Raw genomic sequence first — 24066 nt, forward strand, 5'->3', positions numbered from 1 at the left:
ACCCTGCATGGGACCTCCCTTTAAATACCTGAGTGCCCAGGTGAGGAGTGTTTCCCACAAGTTCAACCTCTGTGGTCAAGGTGTGCATTTCCAGGACATATAGACAGTGTACAGTGTGGTTGCATGAAGGTTACAGTTACATGAAGGTTACAGTTGTATGAAGGTTGCATACATGACATCACCTCCCCACTCACGTCTTTTTGTGTCAAAGGTTAAGTCTTTCAGGTGGTCGACGCTCTCTCGTGGAGCGCCGCAGTTGGGGCTCTGGTGACTGAGCCTTGGCATGCATCTCTGTCACCTGAGGTAATTCCCGGCTGGCCGCAGGGACTGTGCATGTTGGTGAATGTCCTTGTTGCTCGTCCACTGGCAGTGGTGTGGGTAACATCTCATGCTCTTCCTCAGGTTCCTCAGTGTCTATGCTGAACCTTTTCTTTACTTGGTCCAAGATGTTTGCGGCATATCTGTCCATTGTTCAGTCTGACCACTATGACCCTATTCCCCTCTTTGCCAATTACGGTGCCCTCAAGCCACTTGGATCCCAAAGCATGGTTAAGAACAAAGACTGGTCATCAATTTCTATACACCTTCCCCTTGCGTGCGATCATGGCACTCGGTTTGGGACTGGCGCTTGCCCTCAACAATGTCTGCCAGGGCTGGATGAATGAGGGACAGCACGTTTTAAGCATGCATTTCATGAGTAGTTCCGCTGGCGGGACTCCCATGAGCGAATGCGAGCGGGAACTGTAGGCCAGCAGGAGGTGCGATAGGTGATGCTGAAAGGAGGGTCCTTGGATACGGAGCATGCCCTGTTTAATGACTTGGACCGCATGTTCCGCCTGGCCATTGGAAGCCGGCTTGAACAGCGCTGTCCGGACGTGTTTGATGCGATTACCCGACATAAACGCCTAGAATTCATGGCTGGTGAAGCACGGGCCATTGTCGCTGACCAGAATGTCCGGCAAGCCGTGGGTCGCGAAAACCGTGTGCAGACTCTCCACTGCCGTGCACGAGTTTAATATGATGCATTCGATCCATTTCGAGTATGCATCGACAACGATCAGGAACATTTTTCCCATGAACGGGCCCAGCTTCGGTGGGCCGGATCCCGTCTGCGGCAACTCTCCTGCCCAAAAATTCGACCTCTGGGGCCAAAAACACGCACTTGGGCTTTTTCAACCGCAAGCCTACCTGGTCCAGTCAGCGTAGCACCTCCCCCAGGTTTTGGAGGTGTTCCTCGGTGTCTCGACCCGTTATTAGGACGTCATCTTGGAATACGATCGTTCCAGGAATGGATTTAAGCAAGCTTTCCATGTTCCTCTGATAGATAGCGGCCGCCAAACGAATGCCAAATGGACACCTGTTGTAGATAAATAGCCCCTTGTGCATCGTGATGGTGGTCAGAAGCTTGGATTCTTCAGCCAGTTCCTGAGTCATGTAGGCCGAAGTGAGGTCCAACTTGGTGAACAGCTTGCCACCTGCCAGCATGACAAAAAGATCCTCCGCTCTCGGAAGCGGGTATTGGTCCTGCAGTGTCACTCAGTTGATGGTGGCCTTGTGGCCGCCACAAATCTTGACCGAGCCATCCGCTTTGAGAACAGGAACGATGGGGATTGCCCAGTCACTGAATTCAACTGCCGAGATTATGCCCTCTCTGAGCAGCCTGTCTAATTCACTTTCAATTTTCTCACGCATCACATACGGCACCGCTCTGGCTTTGTGGTGCACTGGTCTGGCGTCTGGGGTGATGCGTATCACTACTTTGGTGCCCTTGAAAGTCCCGACGCCTGGTTGAAACAGTGCCCCGAATTTCTGTAGGACCTGTGAGCATGAGCTTCACTCCACAGATGAAATGGCGTGCACATCCCCCCATTTCCAGTTCATCTTGGCTAGCCAGCTCCTCCCCAAAAGTGTGGGGCCATTTCCGGGACTATCCAGAGTGGCAGCCGGTTCTCTGACCCATTATGTGTTACCACCAAGTTTGCACTGCCTAGCACTGAGATGATCTCTTTGGTGTACGTCCATAACTGCGTGTCAATGCATTCCAGTTTTGGCCTGCTAGCTCTGTGTGGCCATAGTCTCTCAAATTGTTGGGCGCTCATAAGGAACTGGCTGGCTCCTGTGTCCAGCTCTATGCGCACCGGGATGCCATTCAATAAAACTTTCATCATCATGGGTGGCGTTTTGGTATATGAGCTGTGGACGTCAGCCACATGAGCCCGCTGAACTTCAGCATCCATGGCTTTGCCCCAAGCATCATCCTGCATTGCAGACCCCTCGTCTGGTTCCTCTGTCTCATAGATTAGCTTCGTTACAGCCTTCCTGCACATTCTGGCCAAGTGCCCACTGATGTTGCAATTCCCACAGATAAATTGCTGAAACCTGCAGCTTTTCGCAGTATGTCTACCCCCACATCTCCAGCATGAGCTGAGGTTGTTGTTAACAAAAGGACTGTTACCAGGCATTCCTTTCTGATTGTCCCTTTGGTTGTTTCTAAGCGCTCTGATGGTGGGTGTCAATGGTCCCATCAAAGGACGTATTGTTCCTCGAGATGGCGTGAATTGCCGATCCCCTTTCCATTGTCCCTGTGGCGGGCCCACCCTAGCGTCTGTTGCTGCCTGGCCGGTTTCAAAATGCTCTTGCCTGACTGCGGGGTCCTGAGCCGCGTTCACAATGTTAACTCCCTGGTCCATCGCCACGTTGGAACCAGAGCTGCGTGTGTAAATTAGCTTGGTCTCCTCTTCCACTGCCATGAAGGTCTGAGCTATCAACGCCGCCCCTTCTAAAGTCAAGTCCTTGGTCTCTATGAGCTTCCTGAAAATCCCGGCATGACTAATGCCCTCAATGAAGAAATCCCTTAACATCTCCCCCCTGCAGGCGTCTGTGAACTTAGAGACTGGCCAAGCGCCGCAGGTCCGTAACGAAGTCCGAGATGTTTTGTCCCTCCCGACGCCGGTGTGTGTAGAACCAGTGCTGGACCATGTGTATGCTACTCGCCGGTTTGAGATGCTCACTGATCAGCTGGCTGAGCTCTTCGAAGGACTTGTCCGCCGGCTTCTCGGGTGCGAGCAGGTCTTTCATCAGCGCATATGTTTTTGGTCCGCAGCTGGTCAATAGATGCGCTCTCCGCTTGTCAGCCGCTGCCGCTCCCAGCCAGTCCTTCATGACGAAACTCTACTGGAGTCTCTCAACGAAGTCATCCCAGTCCTCACCCACACAGTAAAGTCCTCTGTGCTACCGGTGGCCATCCTCGTGCTTCAGTGATTCCCATTTCTCGTCGCCAAATGTGCTGTCCCTGCACCTTGCTGCTGAATCACACGAGGCATGTACTGCAGACACGGTCACTGTATGACCTTTTCTTTATTCCTAGGACCAAGAAGTGATGACCCTGCGTGGGACCTCCCTTTAAGTACCTGAGTGCCCAGGTGAGGAGTATCTCCCACAAGTTCACGTCCTGTGGTCAAGGTGTGCATTTCCAGGACATATATACAGTGTACAGTGTGGTTGCATGACGGTTACAGTTACATGAAGGTTACAGTTGTATGAAGGCTGCATACATGACAGAGAGAATCAGGGAGAGAAACTGGAGCGAGAGAATCAGAGAGAGAAACAGGAGCGAAACAGGATCAGAGAGAATCAGGGAGAGAAACAGGATCAGAGAGAATCAGGGAGAGAAATGTCATGTATTTAACTGTCATTGTAACCCATGTATAAACTGACCTAAGTTGTACACCTTGAGAACATTGACCACTAGGCGATGAACTTGTGGTAGACACTCCTAACCTGGACTTTCAGGTGTAAAAGGGAAAGCTCCACCCACTTTATCACTTCAGTGCTGGTTAATAAAGGTTACTGGTCATAGAGTGACCTTCTCTCAAGTATGGGCCTCGTGTGCATTTATACTGTATAGTAAGGACATATTATTGGCAACGAGAAACCACGCGAGCATGGCCACTAGCAGCACAGACGAGAGGTACTGTGTTGGTGATGATTGGGACGATTTTATTGAGAGACGACAGCAAAGTTTCATCACTGAGGAATGGCTGGGACAGGATTTGGCCGACAAACGCAGGGCTCATCTCCTGACGGTTTGTGGATCCAGGACGTTCTCCCTGATGAAGGACCTTCTAGTGCCAGAGAAGCCGACGGATAAGACTTTTGAAGAGCTCAGTAAGTTGATCGGGGAACACTTTAAACCGCAAGCAGCATGCACATGGCTAGACACCGGTTTTACACGCACCGGCAGCAAGAAGGGCAAAGCATTCCAGACTTCACGGCAGACCTCTGGTGACTGGCGAGCCTATGTAAGTTCCCAGAAGCATGCAGAGCAAAGATGCTGCAAGACTTTTTTATTGAAGGCATCGGGCACGCTGGGGTTTTCAGGAAACTGATTGAGACCAAAGACCTGACCCTGGAAACGGCGGCTTTGATGGCCCAGACATTTATCTCAGGAGAGGAAGAGGCCAGAATGATGTTTGATAAAAATCTTGGTTCAAATGCAGCAAATGGACAGGGAGTCAACATTGTTAACGCGGCACACAGTTTTCCAGGCAGACAGGGGCAATCGGACATGTTTTTCGATCATACTGTAGGTCCTCTCAGCCTTAGACAGACTTCTGGATGCATAAGCAACTAGTTGCAATTTCCCAAATTCATTAGCTTGTTGCAATACACACCCGACCCCGTACGACGACGCACCACATGCTAGTACCAAGCGCTCACATGGATCGTACAACACAAGCAATTTGTTTGAACATAACAGCTTCCTAGCTTTCCCAAAGGCATTTTCTTGGCTTTTACCCCATGCCCATTCATCTCCTTTACACAGTAAAGAGTGCAGGGGTTCTTCCAATGTGCTAAAACCCGGTAAGAAGTTACCAAAATAGTTTAGGAGTCCGAGAAACGACCGCAGCTCCGTCGCATTGTGTGGTCTCGGTGCTTTCTTGATTGCCCCCATCTTCGAATCGGTGGGCCTGATGCCGTCCGCCACAATTCTTCTCCCTAGGAACTCCACTTCGGGCGCCAGGAAAATGCACTTCGAGCGTTTTAGCCTGAGCCCCACACGATTAAGCCAACTAAGAACCTCCTCCAGGTTCTGCAGGTGCTCGACGGTGTCCCGACCTGTAACCAAGATATCGTCCTAGAAGATCACGGTGCGCGGGACCGACTTCAGCAAGCTTTCTATGTTCCTCTGGAATATTGCCGCGGCCGATCGAATCCCAAACGTGCATCTGTTGTAAATGAAGGGACCTTTGTGCATGTTGATGCAGGTGAGGTCTTTCGATGATTCCTCCAGCTCCTGCGTCATGTAGGCCGAGGTCAAGTCCAGCTTTGTGAACGTTTTCCCTCCCGCCAGTGTCACAAATAGGTCGTCTGCTTTTGGTAGCGGGTATTGATCCTGCAGTGAGAAACGATTGATAGTTACTTTGTAATCACCACAGATTCTGACGGTGCCGTCTCCCTTGAGGACTGGAACAATCGGACTGGCCCACTCATTGAATTAAATCGCCGAAATGATGCCCTCTCGTTGCAGCCTGTCCAGCTCGATCTCCACCCTCTCTCTCATCATGTAAGATACCGCTCTCGCCTTGTGATGGATGGGTCGCGCCCCCAGAATCAAATGGATCTGCACTTTTGCTCCTTGGAACTTCCCGATGCCTGGTTCGAACATTGAGGGGAACTTGCTTAGGACCTGGGCACATGAGGTGTCTTTCAACGGACGAAAGCACAGGGACGTCGTCCCAATTCCAGAGTATCTTTCCCAGCCAGCTCCTGCCAAACAGCGTGGGAGGCCATTGCCCGGTATCACCCAGAGTGATACGGTAGCACTGCCAGTTACGGGAATCAGTTCCTTTGTGTGCGTTCCAAGTTTAGTACGCATGGGTGTCAGGGCTGGCCTTGAAGCCTTGTTGCACCACAACTTATCGAAAGTCTTTTTGCTCATTATGGACTGGCTTGCTCCCGTGTCTAGCTCCATGGACACCGGGAGTCCATTTAATTCAACCTTCAGCATTATCGGGGGACACTTTGTGGTAAATGTGTGCACCTCATATACCTCTGCCTCCTCGGCCTGAAGCTCTGGTTCGTCGTGATCCACCGTGGACCTGTCCTCCTCTGCATCATGGTGGTTTGCAGGATTAGCAGGGTTTGCAGCTTGCCTGCACATGTGTTGGAGGTGTTCCATTGTTCCACAGCCCTTGCAAATGTATCCTTTGAAGTGGCATGAATGGAAACGATGATCATCCCCGCAGCGTCAACAAGGTGTTAATGGCCTTGTATTCACCACCCTTGATGGTGGACTCTAAATCATCTGAGGTCGTGCAGCTGCAGGCGTGTATGCTCTGCCATGTATATTTCGATTCGAAAACAACGTTACTTTGTTCACAGTACTTGCAGCAGCACTAGTGTGCTGAGAAATTTGTTTGGTATTGTCACTGGTGGCGATAAACGCCTGGGCTATCGCTATGGCTTTACTCAAGGTTGGGGTCTCTACAGTCAAAAGTTGGCGAAGCATTACTTCATGGTCAATGCCAAGTACAAAGAAGTCCCTGAGCATGTGCTCGAAGTGCCCTTCAAATTCGCTATGTCCTGCAAGGCGCCTTAGCTCGGCAACGTAGCTCGCTACTTCCTGGCTTCAGACCTCTTGTACGTGTAGGACCGATACCTCGCCATCAGAACGCTTTCCTTCGGGTTTAGATGCTCCCGGACCAGTGTGCACAACTCATCGTACGACTTGTCTGTGGGTTTCGCTGGAGCGAGCAAGTTTTTCATGAGGCCATATGTTGGTGCCCCACAAATAGTGAGAAGGATCGCCCTTCGTTTGGCAGCGTTCGCTTCTCCTTGCAGCTCGTTGGCCACGAAGTATTGGTCAAGTCGGTCCATGAAGGTTTCCTAATCATCTTCCTCCGAAAATTTCTCCAGGATACCCATAGTTCTCTGTATCGTTGCGGTGGGGTTCATCATCTGTATCTCGTCGCCAGTTGTTAAGTCTTGAATAAAGAGTCAGGCGAGATATTGCAAGCTTAAAGTAAGGTGTGACCATAGTCCTTTATTACAGATCTCAGAGTGCCTCTCCAGCCTGTGAGGCCTCTTTATATACAGGTGGTCCGAAGGGATTGTTGGATCCCTTGGGACTCCAGGGAATAAGCCCTCTGGTGGTTAGACATGGTATTTACAGGTTTACATACATCACAACTTGGATTTCCAAAAGGCATTCGATAAGGTTCCACATAAAAGGTTACAGCACAAGATAAAGTTTCACGGGGTTGGGGGTAATATATTAGCATGGATAGAGGGTTGGCTAGCTGATAGAAAACAGAGTCGGGATAAATGGATCATTTTCCGGTTGGCAAACAGTAATTAGTTGGGTGCCGCAGGGATCGGTGCTGGGGCCTCAACTATTTACAATCTATTTATCATCATCATCATAGGCAGTCCCTCGGAATCGAGGAGGACTTACTTCCAATCCCAAAGTGAGTTCCCTGGTGGCTAAACATGGGAGCCACAGACCCTGTCACAGGTGGGACCGACATTCGTCGAGGGAAGGGGTGGGTGGGGCTGGTTTGCTCCTTCCACTGTCTGCGCTTGACCTCTTCACGCTCTTTGAGATTCGAAGGTTGCACTTTTTCCACCTCGGGCGGTCTTCGGCCAGGGTCTCCCAGGTGTCAGTGGTGATGTCGCACTTTATCAGGGAGGCTTTGAGGGTGTCCTTGTAATGCTTCTGCTGCCTATCTTTGGCTTGTTTACCATGAGGGAGCTCCACATAAAGCATTTGCTTCGGAAGTCTCGTAGCTGGCATGCGAACTATGTGGCCTGCCCAGCGAAGCTGATCGAGTGTGGTCAGTGCTTCAATAATGGGGATATTAGCCTAGACGAGGACACTGATGTTGGTGCGCCTGTCCTCCCAAGGGATTTGCAGGATCTTGCGGAGACATCGTTGGTGATATAACTCCAGCGACTTGAGGTGCCTTCTATACATCATCCATGCCTCAGCTCCATACAGGAAAGCGGATATTACTACAGCCCTGTAGACCATGAGCTTGATGGTAGATTTGAGGGCCAGGTCTTCAAACACACTTTTCCTCAGATGATCGAAGGCTGCACTGGTGCACTGGAGCGATGTTGAATCTCCGCATCAATGTCTATCTTTGTTGGTAAGAGGCTCCCAAGATATGGGAAATGGTCCACGTTGTCGAGGGCCGCGCCGTGAATCTTGATGATTGGAGGGCAGTGCTGTGCGGCGGGGACAGGCTGGTGGAGGATCTTTGCCTTACGGAGGTTAAGCTTAAGGCCCATGCTTTCATATGCCTCAGTGAATACATTGACTATATCCTGGAGTTCAGCCTCAGATTGTGCGCAGACGCAGGCATCGTCCGTGTACTGCAGCTCAATGACAGAGGTTGGGGTGATCTTGGACCTGGCATGAAGGCGGTGCAGGTTAAACAGCTTCCCACTGGTTCTGTAATTTAGTTCCACTCCAGCGGGGAGCTTGTTGATTGTGAGGTGGAGCATGGCGGCGAGGAAGATTGAGAAGAGGATTGGAGCAATGACCCCGGTCCGGACGTGAATTGGGCCTGTAATGTCCATTGGTAAGGATCACGACCTGCATGTCATCGTGAAGCAGGCGAAAGATGTTGACAAACTTCCGAAACGGGTAGGCATCCGAAAGGGAGGATACTCCATAGACCCTCATGGTTGACAGTGTCAAAAGCCTTTGTAAGATCGAAGAAGGTCATATATAAGGGCTGGCGCTGCTCGCTGCATTTTTCCTACAGCTGTCGCGCTGCAAAGATCATGTCCATTGTGCCCCGTAGGAGACGAAATCCGCACTATGATTCCAGGAGGAACTCCTCGGCCACAGGGAGAAGACAGTTGAGGAGAACTCTAGCGATAACCTTCCCAGTGGCTGATAGCAGGGAGATTCCCCTGTCGTTATCGCATTTGGACTTGTCCCCTTTTTAAAAAATGGTCACAATCACTGCATCTCTAAGATCTCCCAGCATGCTCTCCTCCCTCCAGATGAGAGAGATGAGGTCATGTATCCGTGCCAACAGTGCCTCTCCGCCATACTTTAGCGCCTCAGCAGGGATTCCATCCGCAACCATAGCCTTGTTATTCTTGAGCTGTCTTATGGCGTTGTCTACCTCGTGCAACGTTGGAGTTTTACTGAGGTGTTGGCGGGTCGCATGCTGTGGGATTGAGTCGAGAACGCTCGAGTCAAAGGCAGAGTCTCGATTGAGGAGATCTTCAAAGTGCTCCTTCCATCGGGCCCTGACTGCCTCGGTGTCCTTGATGAATGTTTCCCCATTCTTGGCCAGGAGTGGGGTGAGGCCTTGGGAGTTTGGATCGTAGATGGCCTTGACTGCAATGAAGAATCCTCATATATCATGGCTGTCGGCCAGTTATTGTATCTCCTGTGCTTTCTCCATCCACCACCTGTTCTTTACATCCCGGGTTTTTTGTTGGACCTGAGCCTTGAGCCGTCTATAATCTTGTTTTGCAGCTCCCAAGTTGGGTTGTTGCTTGAAGCTCAGAAACGCTTTGTGCTTGCGATCTATTAGTTCTTCGATCTCCTGATCATTTTCATCAAACCAGTCCTAATGTTTTCTGGTTGAGTGACCAAGTGTCTCTTCACAGGCACTAGTTATGGAGGCCTGGAGGGCAGACCAAGCGCTGTGGGCATTCAGCATCTCAGGGTCATCAAGGCATGCCAGATTGGCTATGAGGCGCTGGTTGTATAGGGCTCTCTTAGCTGGGTCTCTCAGTGCCCCGGAATTAACTTTTTTGGGGCACTGCTTCTGCTGTCCCCTCTACTTTGGGGCTGTGTTAATGTTGATGATGGATCGGATTCGATGGTGGTCCATCCAGCAGTCATCAGCTCCTATCATGGCGCGGGTGATGCGCACATCCTTGCGATCCCTGGCTCGGACGATTACATAGTCAAGCAGATGCCAGTGTTTGGAGTGAGGGTGTTGCCACGATGCCTTGTATTTGTCCCTCTGGCCGAACAGGGTGTTGGTAATGAGGATTTCATGTTCTAGACATTTTGTCAGGAATAGGGTACCACTGGAGTCGGCTTTCCCTACTCTCTGCCAGTCATGCCTCCCCAGAGGGCTGTGTCTTTGCTGACCCTGACATCCCTGACAGTAAAGTCATCCAGGAAGATCAATTTGTCCCCCGTGGGGACGCGAGACAAGGATGTCTCGAGGTTGGAATAAAGACCCTCTTTAGCCTCATCCGTTGTATCGAGTGTTGGGGCGTACGCACTGATGACTGTGGCGCATTGGTGGAATCTTTGAGGGGGTCGACCAGCTCATTCTTGACAGCAAAGCCGACTCCATGAAGGCAGCGTTCTTCCTCTGGTTTTCCTTTCCAGAAAAAGGTATAACCTCCACCATGTTCCTTCAACTGGCCTTCCCCTGCCCGCCGGGTCTGGCTTAGGGCAGCGATGTTAATGTCAAAACGTCTGAGTTCCCGGGCAACTATAGCGGTGCGGCGTTCTGGCCTGTTGCTGTTGGAATTGTCCATGAGGGTCCTGACGTTCCAGGTCCCGAACTTCATACTGACGAAGTAGAAGATTCCTGTGGGTGAGTTCTTTTAATGTGGGGTGGCCGCTGCACACCGGCAACCACACGGGCTTAGCTGAACAAGGTCTTGGTCCAGTGGCAAGGGGGTCCAAGTCAACTGGAGACCAGGCATAGCTGTATAAGCCTACTTGCCTACGGCGAAGTGTTGGCTGCAAGCTCGGCGCCGAGTAGCGCCATTGATGGTAGATTAGATGGCACTGAGGCTTGGTTGGGGGCAGGCGTTAGGAAGGTCATTTCCAAAGTTATTTTAAGAGCTTGATCTAACCGGTCGAAGGAACTCCGGGGCCGGTCCAGGACAACAGAGGCCTGGCGGCACCCATGGAGCAGTGCCAGGGAGTAACCTGACTAACACCTCAGACTTTTAATCAATTTTTAATCAACTTTGAATCTATTTTTTTCTTAAACTTTTAATCAACCTGAGTAATTTTTAAACAATTTGGAAAAACTTTTAAACTTTTAAACAATTTGGAAACCTTGGCGAAACCTTCAATAACTTTGGAAACTATGGAAAAACTTTTTAAAACATCCCTCTGACACTTAATCAATCTTAACCTTTTAAACAATTGGGGAAACTGTTATAACCTATTATTGATCTCCATCTTAGACTTTTTAACAACTCTTAGAAACTTTTTAAACAAATTGGGAATTTTTATCAATCTATTTAATGACTTGGATGAAGGGACTGAGTGTAATGTAGCTAAGTTTGCTGATGATTCAAAGATGGGTGGGAAAGCAAATTGTGAGGAGGACACAAAAAATCTGTAAAGGGATATAGACAAGTTAAATGAGTGGGCAAAAATTTGGCAGATGGAATATTATGTGAGAAAATGTGAGGTTATCCACTTTGGCAGAAAAAATAGAAAAGCAAATTATAATTTAAATGGAGAAAAATTGCAGAGTACTGCAGTACAGAGGGACCTGGAACACAAACAGTTAGTATGCAGGCACAGCAAGTAATCAGGAAGGCAAATGGAATGTTGGCCTTTATTGCAAGGGGGATAGAGTATAAAAGTAGAGAAGTCTTGCTACAACTGTACAGGGTATTGGTGAGGCTACACCTAGAGTACTGCATACAGTTTTGGTCTGCGTATTCAAGGAAGGATATACTTGCATTGGAGGCTGTTCAGAGAAGGTTCACTATGTTGATTCCGGAGATGAGGGGGTTGACTTATGAAGATAGATTGAGCAGGTTGGGCCTATACTCATTGGAGTTCAGAAGAATAAGAGGTGCTCTTATCGAAACATAACATAATGCGGGGGCTCGACAAGGTGGATGCAGAGAGGATATTTCCACTCATAGGGGAAACTAGAACTAGGGGACATAGTCTCAGAATAGTGGATCGCCCATTTAAAATGAGATGAGGAGGAATTTCTTCTCTCAGAGGGTTGTAAATCTATGGAATTCTCTCCCCAGAGAGCTGTGGAGTTTGGGTCATTGAATATATTTAAGGCGGAGATCGACAGATTTTTGAGTGAAAATGGAGTAAAGGGTTAAAGGAAGCGGGCAGGGAAGTGGAGCTGAGACCATGATCAGATTAGTCATGATCTTATTAAATAGCGGAGCAGGCCCGAGGGGCCAGATTGTCTACTCCTGCTCCTATTTCTTATGTTCTTATGAATCAGGGAGAGAAACAGGAGCGAGAGAATCAGGGAGAGAAACAGGATCAGAGAGAATCAGGGAGAGAAACAGGATCAGAGAGAATCAGGGAGAGAAACAGAGCAAGAGAATCAGGGTGAGAAACAGGATCAGAGAGAATCAGGGAGAGAAACAGGATCAGAGAGAATCAGAGAGAGAAACAGGATCAGAGAGAATCAGGGAGAGAAACTGGATCAGAGAGAATCAGGGAGAGAAACAGAATCAGAGAGAATCAGGGAGAGAAACTGGATCAGAGAGAATCAGGGAGAGAAACAGGATCAGAGAGAATCAGGGAGAGAAACTGGAGCAAAGCTCTCATGTATGTAACCACAATGTAACACCACTGTATTACTGTTGACACTCAACCTAGATGCACACCTTGACCACCAGGGGTGAACTTGTGGGAGACACTCCTTACCTGATCACTCAGATATAAAAAGGGAGGTCCCATGCAGGGTCACGGTCTTTGGAGTCCTGTGAATAAAGAGTTCAGGTCACAGAGTGACCTTGTCCCAGAAGGTGCCTAGAGTAAGGACTTTACAAGAGCGAGAGAATCAGGGAGAGACACAGGAGCAGAGCGAGAGAATCAACTGAATTCATAACTCAGAAATAGAAAGAGAGAAGCCAATCAACGAATCGACATAATAGATTCAGGTCTTTAATTTAATTAAAAGGATGATTAGTTCAAAGTAAATAGATTTTCAATAAAGTTGGTATGCAATGGAACTATGACCTCCAGTGATTGATGTTCTTTATTCAGGTTATCATTTATTACTGTTAATGTGTTCTGTTCTTAATAATGTAATTAGAGTGGTTATTAATGATTTTCATTAGTAAATTGTTTTTATCATGAGGCAGCTATGTAGTTGAATTTGACTAATGAGCGGTACAAAGAGCTGAACCTAGTTCCAGTGGGAAATAGTTTAGTCTTGGAAGGAATGCACCTTGACACTGTATCCACCCTCCAATATCATCTCTTTTTAAGGATTAGAATAATTTAGAAAGGTGTGACAGAATTGTACTTTAAAGTTAGTTCTTTTCTTGTTAAAAAAGAGTTTGTGGTAGAATTTCCTATAACGTTCTGCAGATCTCCCACCATAACTAGATTTTCAGAAGATCTTCGGAAACTAAAGAAAACCGTGAAAGATTATTTTTACCCGTTTACGCTGCTTCTCTGGGTTCTCTGGCTCAATCTTCCCCTGGAGATCACTGCTGAAATTCCAGGTATCTATCACCAGAATTATCATTTTAATTCCAGCTGGGGTGGGGTGGAAGGCGGAGGTGGTGGAAAGCCATGGTGGAAAGTGAGAGTTTCCACTGTCAGCCTTGATTAAAAAGACTATGGCCCCGAACTTGGCGGACTTACTGCCCGATGCCACCCGCTGTCGCCGAGTTTTCTGGGCGCTCTCCCCTCCGAGCGAGTTTGGTGGAGGCCTCCCGTCGGCGGGGAGGAAAGACTGCTGGGAACCGCCCGCTGACGTTTGCTAGCGCACAACTCACGTAAGTGTCCTCCCGCCCGCCGAGCTGCCAGTTTGCTCTGGGCGGGAGTCCACTGCAGTAGGGGAAGGATCACCGCGTGGAGGCAGGTCTAACCTCAACGGTAAGTAAGAAGACCTGCAAAAAAAGGTTAAAAACTTCTTTTCTTAATTTTTTTTCCCAGCGATTCAGCTGGATGGGTTCGCCTGAAGGTTTTCCAGTTTTTTTTTATTTTTTGGAAATTTTAAATTTTATGTGTTCCCCCCTCCCTGGGCCCGACTCAATCCTTGGCAGCACTTTGCCGAGGATTGCATTTGCCGCCGAGATTGGGAGCTTCCACCTGCTGCCGCCCATATTCAGGGCATAAGTCACTTTTTTGCCGCTGGGCGGTCTTTCAATGACTTTTCCACGAAACTCCCGCCCAAATTACCGTCAGGTATCTCAGCGGTCCTTTGGGTGACACTTGGGCGGAATTTAGCTTCAACCAAGTTCGGAGCCTATGTTCCTCCCTCCCCGTTTTAGGGGCTTAGTGAAAAAATGTGCAGTACGGTGTGGTATCGAGTTAGATGGATCAGGGTGGTCCGAGGTTTAATTACTGGTCCTTGCCATTTTAACAGGACAGCTTTAAAGAGGGAGAAAATCAGCCAAGATTCTCACTACTAATTGCTGTCTAGTGATCTCACCAGGAAGAATGTATGTTGACAGTGGGTCAGAACAGCTGTGATGCTTTACATAGTTAAATAATTTGCCATCACACATACTCCAAGCTTGTATACAAAGAAAGGCCACTTGGACGAGAGTTGCTCGTGTTATAAAAACTGGTTCCCACGAATCAGCATTTTCAGGAGAGGACCAGGCTAAAACTACCACAGGATGGGCTTACAGTCATTGACACTCTCCTGTTCTGCCAGGGAAGAAGAGTTAAGGCAAATTCACAAACATTAATGAATTATCGGTTAGATTCACAGCAAATCACAGCCTCTGCAGAAAAAGATATGTTGTCCCTGAAATTGTGTGTGGATTGTGCCGGTCGCCCTAACTCTGGTGGGAGATTGGTTGAAAAACAAGCACATGTGATCTAAGCTCCCGGAGACTTTAGAAAAACAAATGGGTGATACATTTAAGCAATAAGTTACCCATTTTTTCTTTTGTACTCCCTGAGGGATAAAGGGATCAAATGCAGGTAGTGGGATTGAAGGATGGGAACCATCAAGCTGAGAAACGTCCTCCCTCTGCCAGTTTCCTTCATAAAGTATATGGGAAGTTATAGCCATGTAGAGAGAGGCCCATTAGCGCCTCTGGGAGGTGCTAATGGGGCGGAAGAGACTTTTCACCCAGAGAGGTGGCAGGGTGGGGGGGGAAGGGGGCAGGGTGGGGGGGCAGGAACGGGGGTGCTACTGGTTCCCGGGAATTTGCCTGGGCCCCACGCAACTGCCGATGTCGGCATCGCTGTGCGCGCCGCCCACTCACCGCCTCGCACCAACTCCTTACTGCCCCGTGGGTCGCGAAGCTGGCCGACATCCGCTCTCAGAGCAGTACTTAAAGGGGAGGGCGACATTACCCCGTGCCGACACCTTTGCTGGATTGCCGACTTTCGGATCGACTCAAGGATGGCAGCATTAGCTTAGTCCAGGCCGCCATCATGCAGCCCGGCACTCTGTTTTGGGTGCTGGGCTGCAGGCCCGGTCCCACGCTGCTCTGGTGCCTAGTGGGGGCCATCAAAGCCCTTGCAGAGTGCGCAGTGGCCCTCCACTTTAAGGGAAGGGAAGGGGCGTTGAAGCCCGTCAGCGCTACGTGGAGCATCCGCATAGCGCTTCACTTCCCGTTCCAGTAGCGTCCGGGGAACCGTCCCGGCCCCAGCTGGTTATTGCCCCAATCGGGGCTTAGGGCAATTTCGCCCCCATTATTTTCAAAACTAAGTGAGACTGAATGGTGCAATCGATTGGTGCAACGACCTTTCACTTTTGGAATCTAAGTCCAAATACAACCTAGGCTGATGTGATAAAACTCTCCTCTCTTTGCCTGCTGGAAAGTATGAAATGAAAAGCTATCAGGGCAGTCACAATTAATAGATGCTGGTGTACCTGGAGGTGTGGATTTGTTCTTAATGTCGCACCTCTAACCCAGAGGGTTGTGTGTTCAGGCCCCGCTCAAGAGCACACAATCTAGGCTGGCACTTTAGTGCTAAGGCACTGCACTCTCTCTAGGATGAGATGTTAAGCCAAGACCCTATCTGTCCTCTCAGCTGGGCGTAAAGGATTCAATAACACTTTTCTAAGACTAGGTGAGTTCTGGCCAACATTTATCTCCCATCCAACATACTAAAACAGGTTATTTGGTCATTTATCTCATTGCTGTTTCTGGGACCTTGCTGTGTGCAAGCTGACTGCCATATTTTCTTACATTACAATAGTGACGACACTTCAAAAGTACTTCACTGGTTATCAAGTGCTTTTGGACATCCTGAGGTCATGAAGCATGCTATATAAATGCAAATTCCTTCTTTTTTTATATGAGATCAGTTGTTAGGGCATAGTAGAGGGAACTTTACTCTGCACCTGATCTATACTATATCCTGTCATTGTGGTCCTCAGTACTGCCTTTGGCTTACAAAAGTTGAAAACTATTTCATTCCCTATAATTGTTGTACTTCATCTGGAATGTGGCCACATTTCACAAACATATTTTCAATTTTTAGTAGGATGTAGAGCATGGGAAAGATGGTGAGTACTTTTTGAACTTCCAGTACGTCGCACATTGGCATTTTGAACAGTTTTGGGCTCTCCTGAAAATGTTTGACCTCCCAAGTGAAGTGAGTAAGAGTTTAGGATTGAACACCCTCCCCGAGGACATATCAATCTCATGCTACAAAATGACTAGTTGTCTCACACAGATGTATTTCCCATGTGTTACACAGAATATTTCATCACCTATGTCCTTGCTGCTCCTTTTGCTAATGAGAATACCTATTGCATTTTCAAATACTTTGATCAAAATATTAATGATCCTTGTCTAAATGTGTGGTTCAGAATTGTTCCATTCTGTTGAGGTCTGTATGTAAGAAATAGTTTCAACTTCCTAATGCCTCAGACTTAAAATCTGAAAGTAATTGGCTCACCCGTATTGTTTTTCATTGCATTTCAGAAACAGATGACTCAGCCTATTATGTCATTGGAGCTGTGCTGTATCGGACATTGGGTCTCATTTTACCTGTTACAAAGTAAGTGGATAGTGTCTTCATTCTATGAACCATTGGATGATTCAATTATACTTCCTAGCCAACAGTCGCAACAAATAAACATTTCCACACATAAGGCTGAGCATTTGACTAGTTATTTTCAGTATCACTAATAGAGAAGTGATATCAGCTATGGTCAGAATGTACCACATGTTTATACTGTGCAATCTTTAAACAAACATGCATTATGTGTGACAGTATCTAAAATGCCTCCAGTTCCTAGATCACATGGATGGTGTGATGGAGGTATGGAGGTTATGAGGGCTGGAGAAATATTGACAATCTTTCTGCTGTTTTTAGAATAAAAGATTTTAAATGCTCCTAAATGTACTTTTGATTTGAGCTTTAACAAGAGCAAACTACTACTGTTAAATAAGAAGTCAGAGATTAGCAAGGGTCATAACAGGTCACAAAGGAACAGGTACTACAGGAAAGCAGAGAAGAAACAATGCAGGATTTTAGCTGGAGATAGTTATACACTGAGGGCATGGAGGCAGATGGATAAACAGATTAGAGATAGAAGGGAGAGACTGAGATAGAGAGAAAAACAGACGAAGATAGCAGGATAAAACATTGGAGATTGAGAGAGAGGCAGACTAGAGGTAGAGGGATAAACAGACTGGAGTTAGAGATAAAGATAGAAAGGCTAGAATATTTGAGATGGAGTGGAAAATACATTGGGTATTTTCTTTCAAGCTGGCAATTTGATTTATTTTTCAGTCTCATTAAAACTGGAAAGTTCCTCTGGGCTTGATGCCAAATGGAGTTTGCAAGCCTTGTTAGTTTTCTACTGAGCTTACAAGAAGAGAATAGTACATGAGCATGCTAGTGTAAGCTGACATTTAAACAGCAAGTGGAACTGACCACATAATACAAACTAATAAAGCCATAAATGTTCCTGACCAGTCAGGCCCATTGGCCATTGCCCATGTACCTGCATAACAACAGCTACTGCACTCCAAATAAAGTAATTTTTATTATGATAAGATGCTTCAACATGTTACAGTGCTATAAAAATGCAAGTATTTCTTTTCTCCTGCAGTAGTCTAATTATGCAATGTTTTTTTTTGTGAGGTATTGTTAAGAACAAGCTGGTCACTAAAGGTTAATCAAAGGTTGAGCAATCTTTGATATGCTGAATTTAGGGAGCTAGGAGTTAAATTAAAAAGTAGGAGCTCAAAGGTAGTAATCTCAGGATTGCTACCAGTCCATGTGCTAGTCAGAGTAGGAATTGCAGGATAGCTCAGATGAATATGTGGCTTGAGGAGTGGTGCAGAAGGGAGGGGTTCAAATTCCTGGGACATTGGAACCGGTTCTGGAGGCAGGACCAGTACAAACCGATGGTCTACACCTGGGCAGGACCAGAACCTAGGGAGAGTGTTTGCTAGCTCTGTTGGGGAGGGGTTAAACTAATATGGCAGGGGGATGGGAACCTATGCAGGGTGACAGAGGGAAGTAGAATGGGGGCAGAAGCAAAAGATAGGAAGAAGAAAAGTAAAAGTGGAGGGCAGAGAAACCTAAGGCGAAAATCAAAAAGGGCCACATTACAGCAAAATTCTAAAGGGGCAAAATGTGTTAAAAAGACAAGCCTAAAGGTTCTGTGCCTCAATGCGAGGAGTATTCATAATAAGGTGGACAAATTAACTGCATAGGCAGCAATTAATAAATAAGATATAATTGGCATCATGGAGACATGGCTCAAGGGTGACCAAGGCTGGGAACTCAACATCCAGGAGTATTCAACATTCAGGAAGGATTGACAGAAAGGAAAAGGAGGTGGGATAGCGTTGCTGGTTAAAGAGGAAATTAACGCAATAGTAAGGAAGGACATTAGCTTCGATGATGTGGAATCTGTATGGGTGGAGCTGCGGAATACCAAAGGGCAGAAAATGCGAGTGGAAGTGTACGGACCACCAAACAGTAGTGAGGTTGGGGACAGCATCAAACAAGAGATTGGGGATGCTTGCAATAAAGGTACAGCAGTTATCATGGGCGACTTTAATCAACATACAGATAGGGCTAACCAAACTGGTAGCCATACGGTGGAGGAGGATTTCCTGGAGTGTATTAGGGATGGTTTTCTAGACCAATATGTCGAGGAACCAACTAGAGAGCTGGCCATCCTAGACTGGGTGATGTGTAACGAGAAAGGACTAATTAGCAATCTTGTTGTACGAGGCCCCTTGGGGAAGAGTGACCATAATATGGTAGAATTTTTTATTAAGATGGAGAGTGACACAATTAATTCAGAGACTAGGGTCCTGAACTTAAGGAAAGGTAACTTCGATGGTATGATGCGTGAATTGGCTAGAATAGACTGGCAAATGATACTTAAAGGGTTGACAGTGGATAGGCAATGGCAAACATTTAAAGATCACATGGATGAACTTCAACAATTGTACATCCCTGTCTGGGGTAAAAATAAAACGGGGAAGGTTGCTCAACCGTGGCTAACAAGGGAAATTAAGGATAGTGTTAAATCCAAGGAAGAGGCATATAAATGGGCCAAAAAAAGCAGCAACTCTGAGGACTAGGAGAAATCTATAATTCAGCAGAGGAGGACAAAGGGTTTAATTAGGAGGGGGAAAATAGAGTATGAGAGAACGCTTGCTGGGAACATAAAAACTGACTGCAAAAGCTTCGATAGATATGTGAAGAGAAAAAGATTAGTGGAGACAAACATAGGTTCAGGTGAATTTATAATGGGGAACAAAGAAATGGGAGACCAGTTAAACAAATACTTTGATTCTGTCTTCACGAAGGAAGACACAAATAACCTTCCGGAAATACTAGAGGACCGAGGGTCTAGTGAGAAGGAGGAGCTGAAGGAAATTCTTATTAGTCAGGAAACTGTGTTAGGGAAATTGACGGGATTGAAGGCCGATAAATCCCCGGCGCCTGATAGTCTGCATCCCAGAGTACTTAAGGAAGTGGCCCTAGAAATAGTGGATGCATTGATGATCATTTTCCAACAGTTTATCAACTCTGGGATCAGTTCCCATGGACTGGAGGGTAGCTAATGTAACCCCTTTTTAAAAAAGGAGGGAGAGAGAAAACGGGTAATTATAGACTGCTTAGCCTGACATCAGTAGTGGGGAAAATGTTGAAATCAATTATTAAAGATGAAATAGCAGCGCATTTGGAAAGCAGTGACAGGATCAGTCCAAGTCAGCATGGATTTATGAAAGGGAAATCATGCTTGACAAATCTTCTAGAATTTTTTGAGGATGTAACTAGTAGAGTGGACAAGAGAGAATGAGTGGATGTGGTGTATTTGGACTTTCAAAAGGCTTTTGACAAGGTCCCACACAAGAGATTGGTGTGCAAAATTAAAGTACATGGTATTGGGGGTAATGTACTGATGTGGATAGAGAACTCGTTGGCAGACAGAAAGCAGAGAGTCAGAATAAACGGGTCCTTTTCAGAATGGCAGGCAGTGACTAGTGGGGTGGCGCAGGGTTCAGTGCTGGGACCCCAGCTATTTACAATGTACATTAATGATTTAGATGAAGGAATTGAGTGTAATGTCTCCAAGTTTGCAGATGACACTAAGCTGGGTGGCGGTGTGAGTTGTGAGGAGGACGCTAAGAGGCTGCAGGGTAACTTGGACAGGTTAGGTGAGTGGACAAATACATGGCAGATGCAGTATAATGTGGATAATTGTGAGGTTATCCACTTTGGAGGTAAAATCACGAAGGCCGAATATTATCTGAATGGCGGCAGATTAGGAAAAGTGAGGTACAACAAGACCTGGGTGTCATGGTTCATGAGTCATTGAAAGTTGGCATGCAGGTACAGCAAACGGTGAAGAAGGCAAATGGTATGTTGGCCTTCATAGCTAGGGGATTTGAGTATAGGAGCAGGGAGGTCTTACTGCAGTTATACAGGACCTTGGTGAGCCTCACCTGGAATATTGTGTTCAGTTTTGGTCTCCTAATCTGAGGAAGGACGTTCTTGCTATTGAGGGAGTGCAGCAAAGGTTCACCAGACTGATTCCTGGGATGGCCAGACTGACATATGAGGAGAGACTGGATCGACTGGGCCTGTATTCACTGGAGTTTAGAAGGATGAGAGGGGATCTCATTGAAACATATAAAATTCTGACGGGACTGGACAGGTTAGATGCAGGAAGAATGTTCCCAATGTTGGGGAAGTCCAGAACCAGGGGACACAGTCGAAGGATAAAGGGTAAGCCATTTAGGACTGAGATGAGGAGAAACTTCTTCAGGCCGAATGGCCTACTCCTGCACCTATTTTCTATGTTTCTATGTTTTCACCCTTTCCCAATATGTCAATTTAATTCACCCATGATATATCAGTACTGTACCTGTACCATTCAATTACATGTTAAAGAAAGGTATATCCAGCTGAATTTAATTTCTTTTCGGTATTTATTTTTAACTTCCTTTTATCAAACATCAGAACCAAAAATCCCTGGAGCCCTGCTGTGCCGCTTAATGTGTGGCAAGGCAGAACACTGAGACCTGACAATGACCCTGTTCCAAATCCTAAGGACCATTCATTTTCATAGTCAAGGCATGCTTGTAGAGGCACAATAGAGATGCCCACCTTGATGAGCTGGTAGTAATTGGAGGAGCCCTCTGCCACTCCAACATGGGAACCCAAGGCTGATGGAAAACCAAATAAATAAAACCACATTGTAATGCCCCTAAGGGAACAAAAGGTCAATATTCAAAAGGTAATTGATGCCTTCCAGGATCAATTACATTTGTTTCAATATTGGACCTTCTTACGCCCAGTACAGAAGCTGTGGCAGCTCTCGACTGGCGTAGGCTCCCCTGCGCCTATCGGGTGCTGCACTGGGTTAAATTCCCAGGATAGCTTCAGAACACCCTCAGACACTCCCCAAAAGCTTACTGTCGACGCTGGGAGTACGGTGCATTTCTGCCCTACCCAGCCCCCAAAATTTCAGATTCATCCATGTTTATGCAGCTTCCTACCTCATTCATTTGGATTGGTTTTTTTGGCACAATTGCACAGATAAATGTTGCAGATCACATTGAAAATAAATAACCACTGGTTCACAGTTCAAATAAATTGTTTACAGGTTTTAAAGAATTGAAATCACACACAGTTTTTAAAAGCTGATATTAATCTTTTTTGATAACTGAAATGTAGGCCCATAAAGCGGACGGATTGGGTCAGTGGGAGGTTAATTTAAATATTATAATGAGGCTGCATGTGTCACTACAATCAACCATTTCAAATTTAACTCTGACCGGCCGCTTTCCTGGGCCTTGGGAAACCCGCAAGCAAAGGGGAGGGGCGAACTGCTGGATCCAGGAGATAAGTGCCTTTCCACTTACCTGCTAGATCCAGCGTACCTGCCTCACTAAACCCCGCAATTGGACACCCGCCCCCCGTCACCCTTCTGATCTCCGTCCGACCTCCCCCACAAGCCCTACAATCTCACCCCAAGGCCTCTGTTCTCAACCCCTAAGCTTCCGATCATCCCCCCGCCCGAGGCTTCCGATCTCCCAATCCCCACCCGCACTCGGCTTCCGATCCCTCAGGCCTCCGATCCCTCAGGGCTCTGATCTCCGACTTCTCCCCCTCCTGCCCGGTCTCCATCTCCCCACCCCACCCTGTCCTCCGAACACCCCGCCATCCCTCTCCCTCATCCGATCTCTCAGGCCTCGTATCTCTGACCACTCCACCAGCTTCCGATCTCCGACTGCCCACACCTTTCCTCTCTGCTCCCCGGTTGCAGCCTGATGCCGAAGACATACCAACCCAACAGCAAGCTAATCCCTCAATCTGGCTGGCTCTGGCCGGGAAATGGAGACAACAAATGTTAACCAGGTCCTGTTGTTAAATTCACTAGGGCCCGACCTTAGTCCACCCACCCCCCCCACCCCCCCAACTCCCTCCATGCCTCCGAGTAAAATACCAGTCTGTACTTTCTAAACAGAATGAAATCAAATGATCCCCTTATGTATAAATGTAAGAATTGTAGCTATGTGAATATAAAGTTTGGCTACCTTGAACAAAATTGATGACAAGCTGATTTTCACAGCTTTATTCAGACCTGAATTACCAAATTATAGCCCCAAGCTCCAAAATCTGTAGCATGTTCAAATTAGTGAAGGCATAAAGATTACACTGTTTCCAAAGTATATCAGCGTAAGAGCACAGGGAATGTAAAATTGTTTGATTTAATTATTGTTACTAGCAGTACAGAGAGCCATCCTGCTCCATTTAATCAGGATAGATAGGGTACAAGATTTTGATGTGAATTTCCTTTTCCTTGAAAGCTGCAAAAAAATTGGTGGTTAAATGAAGAGTTCTTTTTTTCAAGTTTCAGGATTTTTCCCAACCGTCTCTTGTGCTGCCTTTCCCTTAAAATAAATATTTTCTAATATGCTGGCCAACCACCCCTTCCAAACCATAAGAACATAAGAATTAGGAGCAGGACTGCTTTGAGTACTGTTGAGGGGGATGACTCATCAGGGGAGGGCAACAGCAGCCAAGTTCATGGCACCGTGGCAGGCTCTGTTGCACAGGAGGGCAGGAAAAAGAGTGGGAGAGCGATAGTGATAGGGGATTCAATTGTAAGGGGAATAGATAGGCGTTTCTGCAGCCGCAACCGAGACTCCAAGATGGTATGTTGCCTCCCTGGTGCAAGGGTCAAGGATGTCTCGGAGCAGGTGCAGGACATTCTAAAAAGGGAGGGAGAACAGCCAGTTATCGTGGTGCACATTGGTACAAATGACATAGGTAAAAAAAGGGATGAGGCCCTACGAGACGAATTTAAGGAGCTAGGAGCTAAATTTAAAAGTAGGACCTCAAAAGTAGTAATCTCGGGATTGCTACCAGTGCCACGTGCTAGTCAGAGTAGGAATCGCAGGATAGCGCAGATGAATACGTGGCTTGAGCAGTGGTGCAGCAGCGAGGGATTCAAATTCCTGGGGCATTGGAACAGGTTCTGGGGGAGGTGGGACCAGTACAGACCGGACGGTCTGCACCTGGGCAGGACCGGAACCAATATCCGAGGGGGAGTGTTTGCTAGTGCTGTTGGGGAGGAGTTAAACTAATATGGCAGGGGGATGGGAACCAATGCAGGGAGACAGAGGGAAACAAAAAGGAGACAAAAGCAAAAGACAGAAAGGAGA

The 24066-nt window shown here is 47.2% G+C and overlaps 1 protein-coding gene across 5 annotated transcripts in view; it reads left to right on the plus strand.

Moving 5' to 3' along the window:
* The window catches only part of LOC139279927 (adhesion G protein-coupled receptor B2-like), a 1236268-nt gene that overhangs the window by 837469 nt on the left and 374733 nt on the right, over window positions 1-24066 (plus strand). For all 5 annotated transcript variants that reach the window (XM_070899255.1, XM_070899259.1, XM_070899256.1 and 2 more), the window contains one exon: window positions 16840-16915. In XM_070899255.1, coding sequence (XP_070755356.1) covers window positions 16840-16915 — 76 coding nt within the window. The remainder of the gene's footprint in view (window positions 1-16839; window positions 16916-24066) is intronic.

The sequence above is a fragment of the Pristiophorus japonicus genome, chromosome 14 (assembly GCF_044704955.1).
Source record: "Pristiophorus japonicus isolate sPriJap1 chromosome 14, sPriJap1.hap1, whole genome shotgun sequence".
NCBI lineage: Eukaryota > Metazoa > Chordata > Chondrichthyes > Pristiophoridae > Pristiophorus > Pristiophorus japonicus.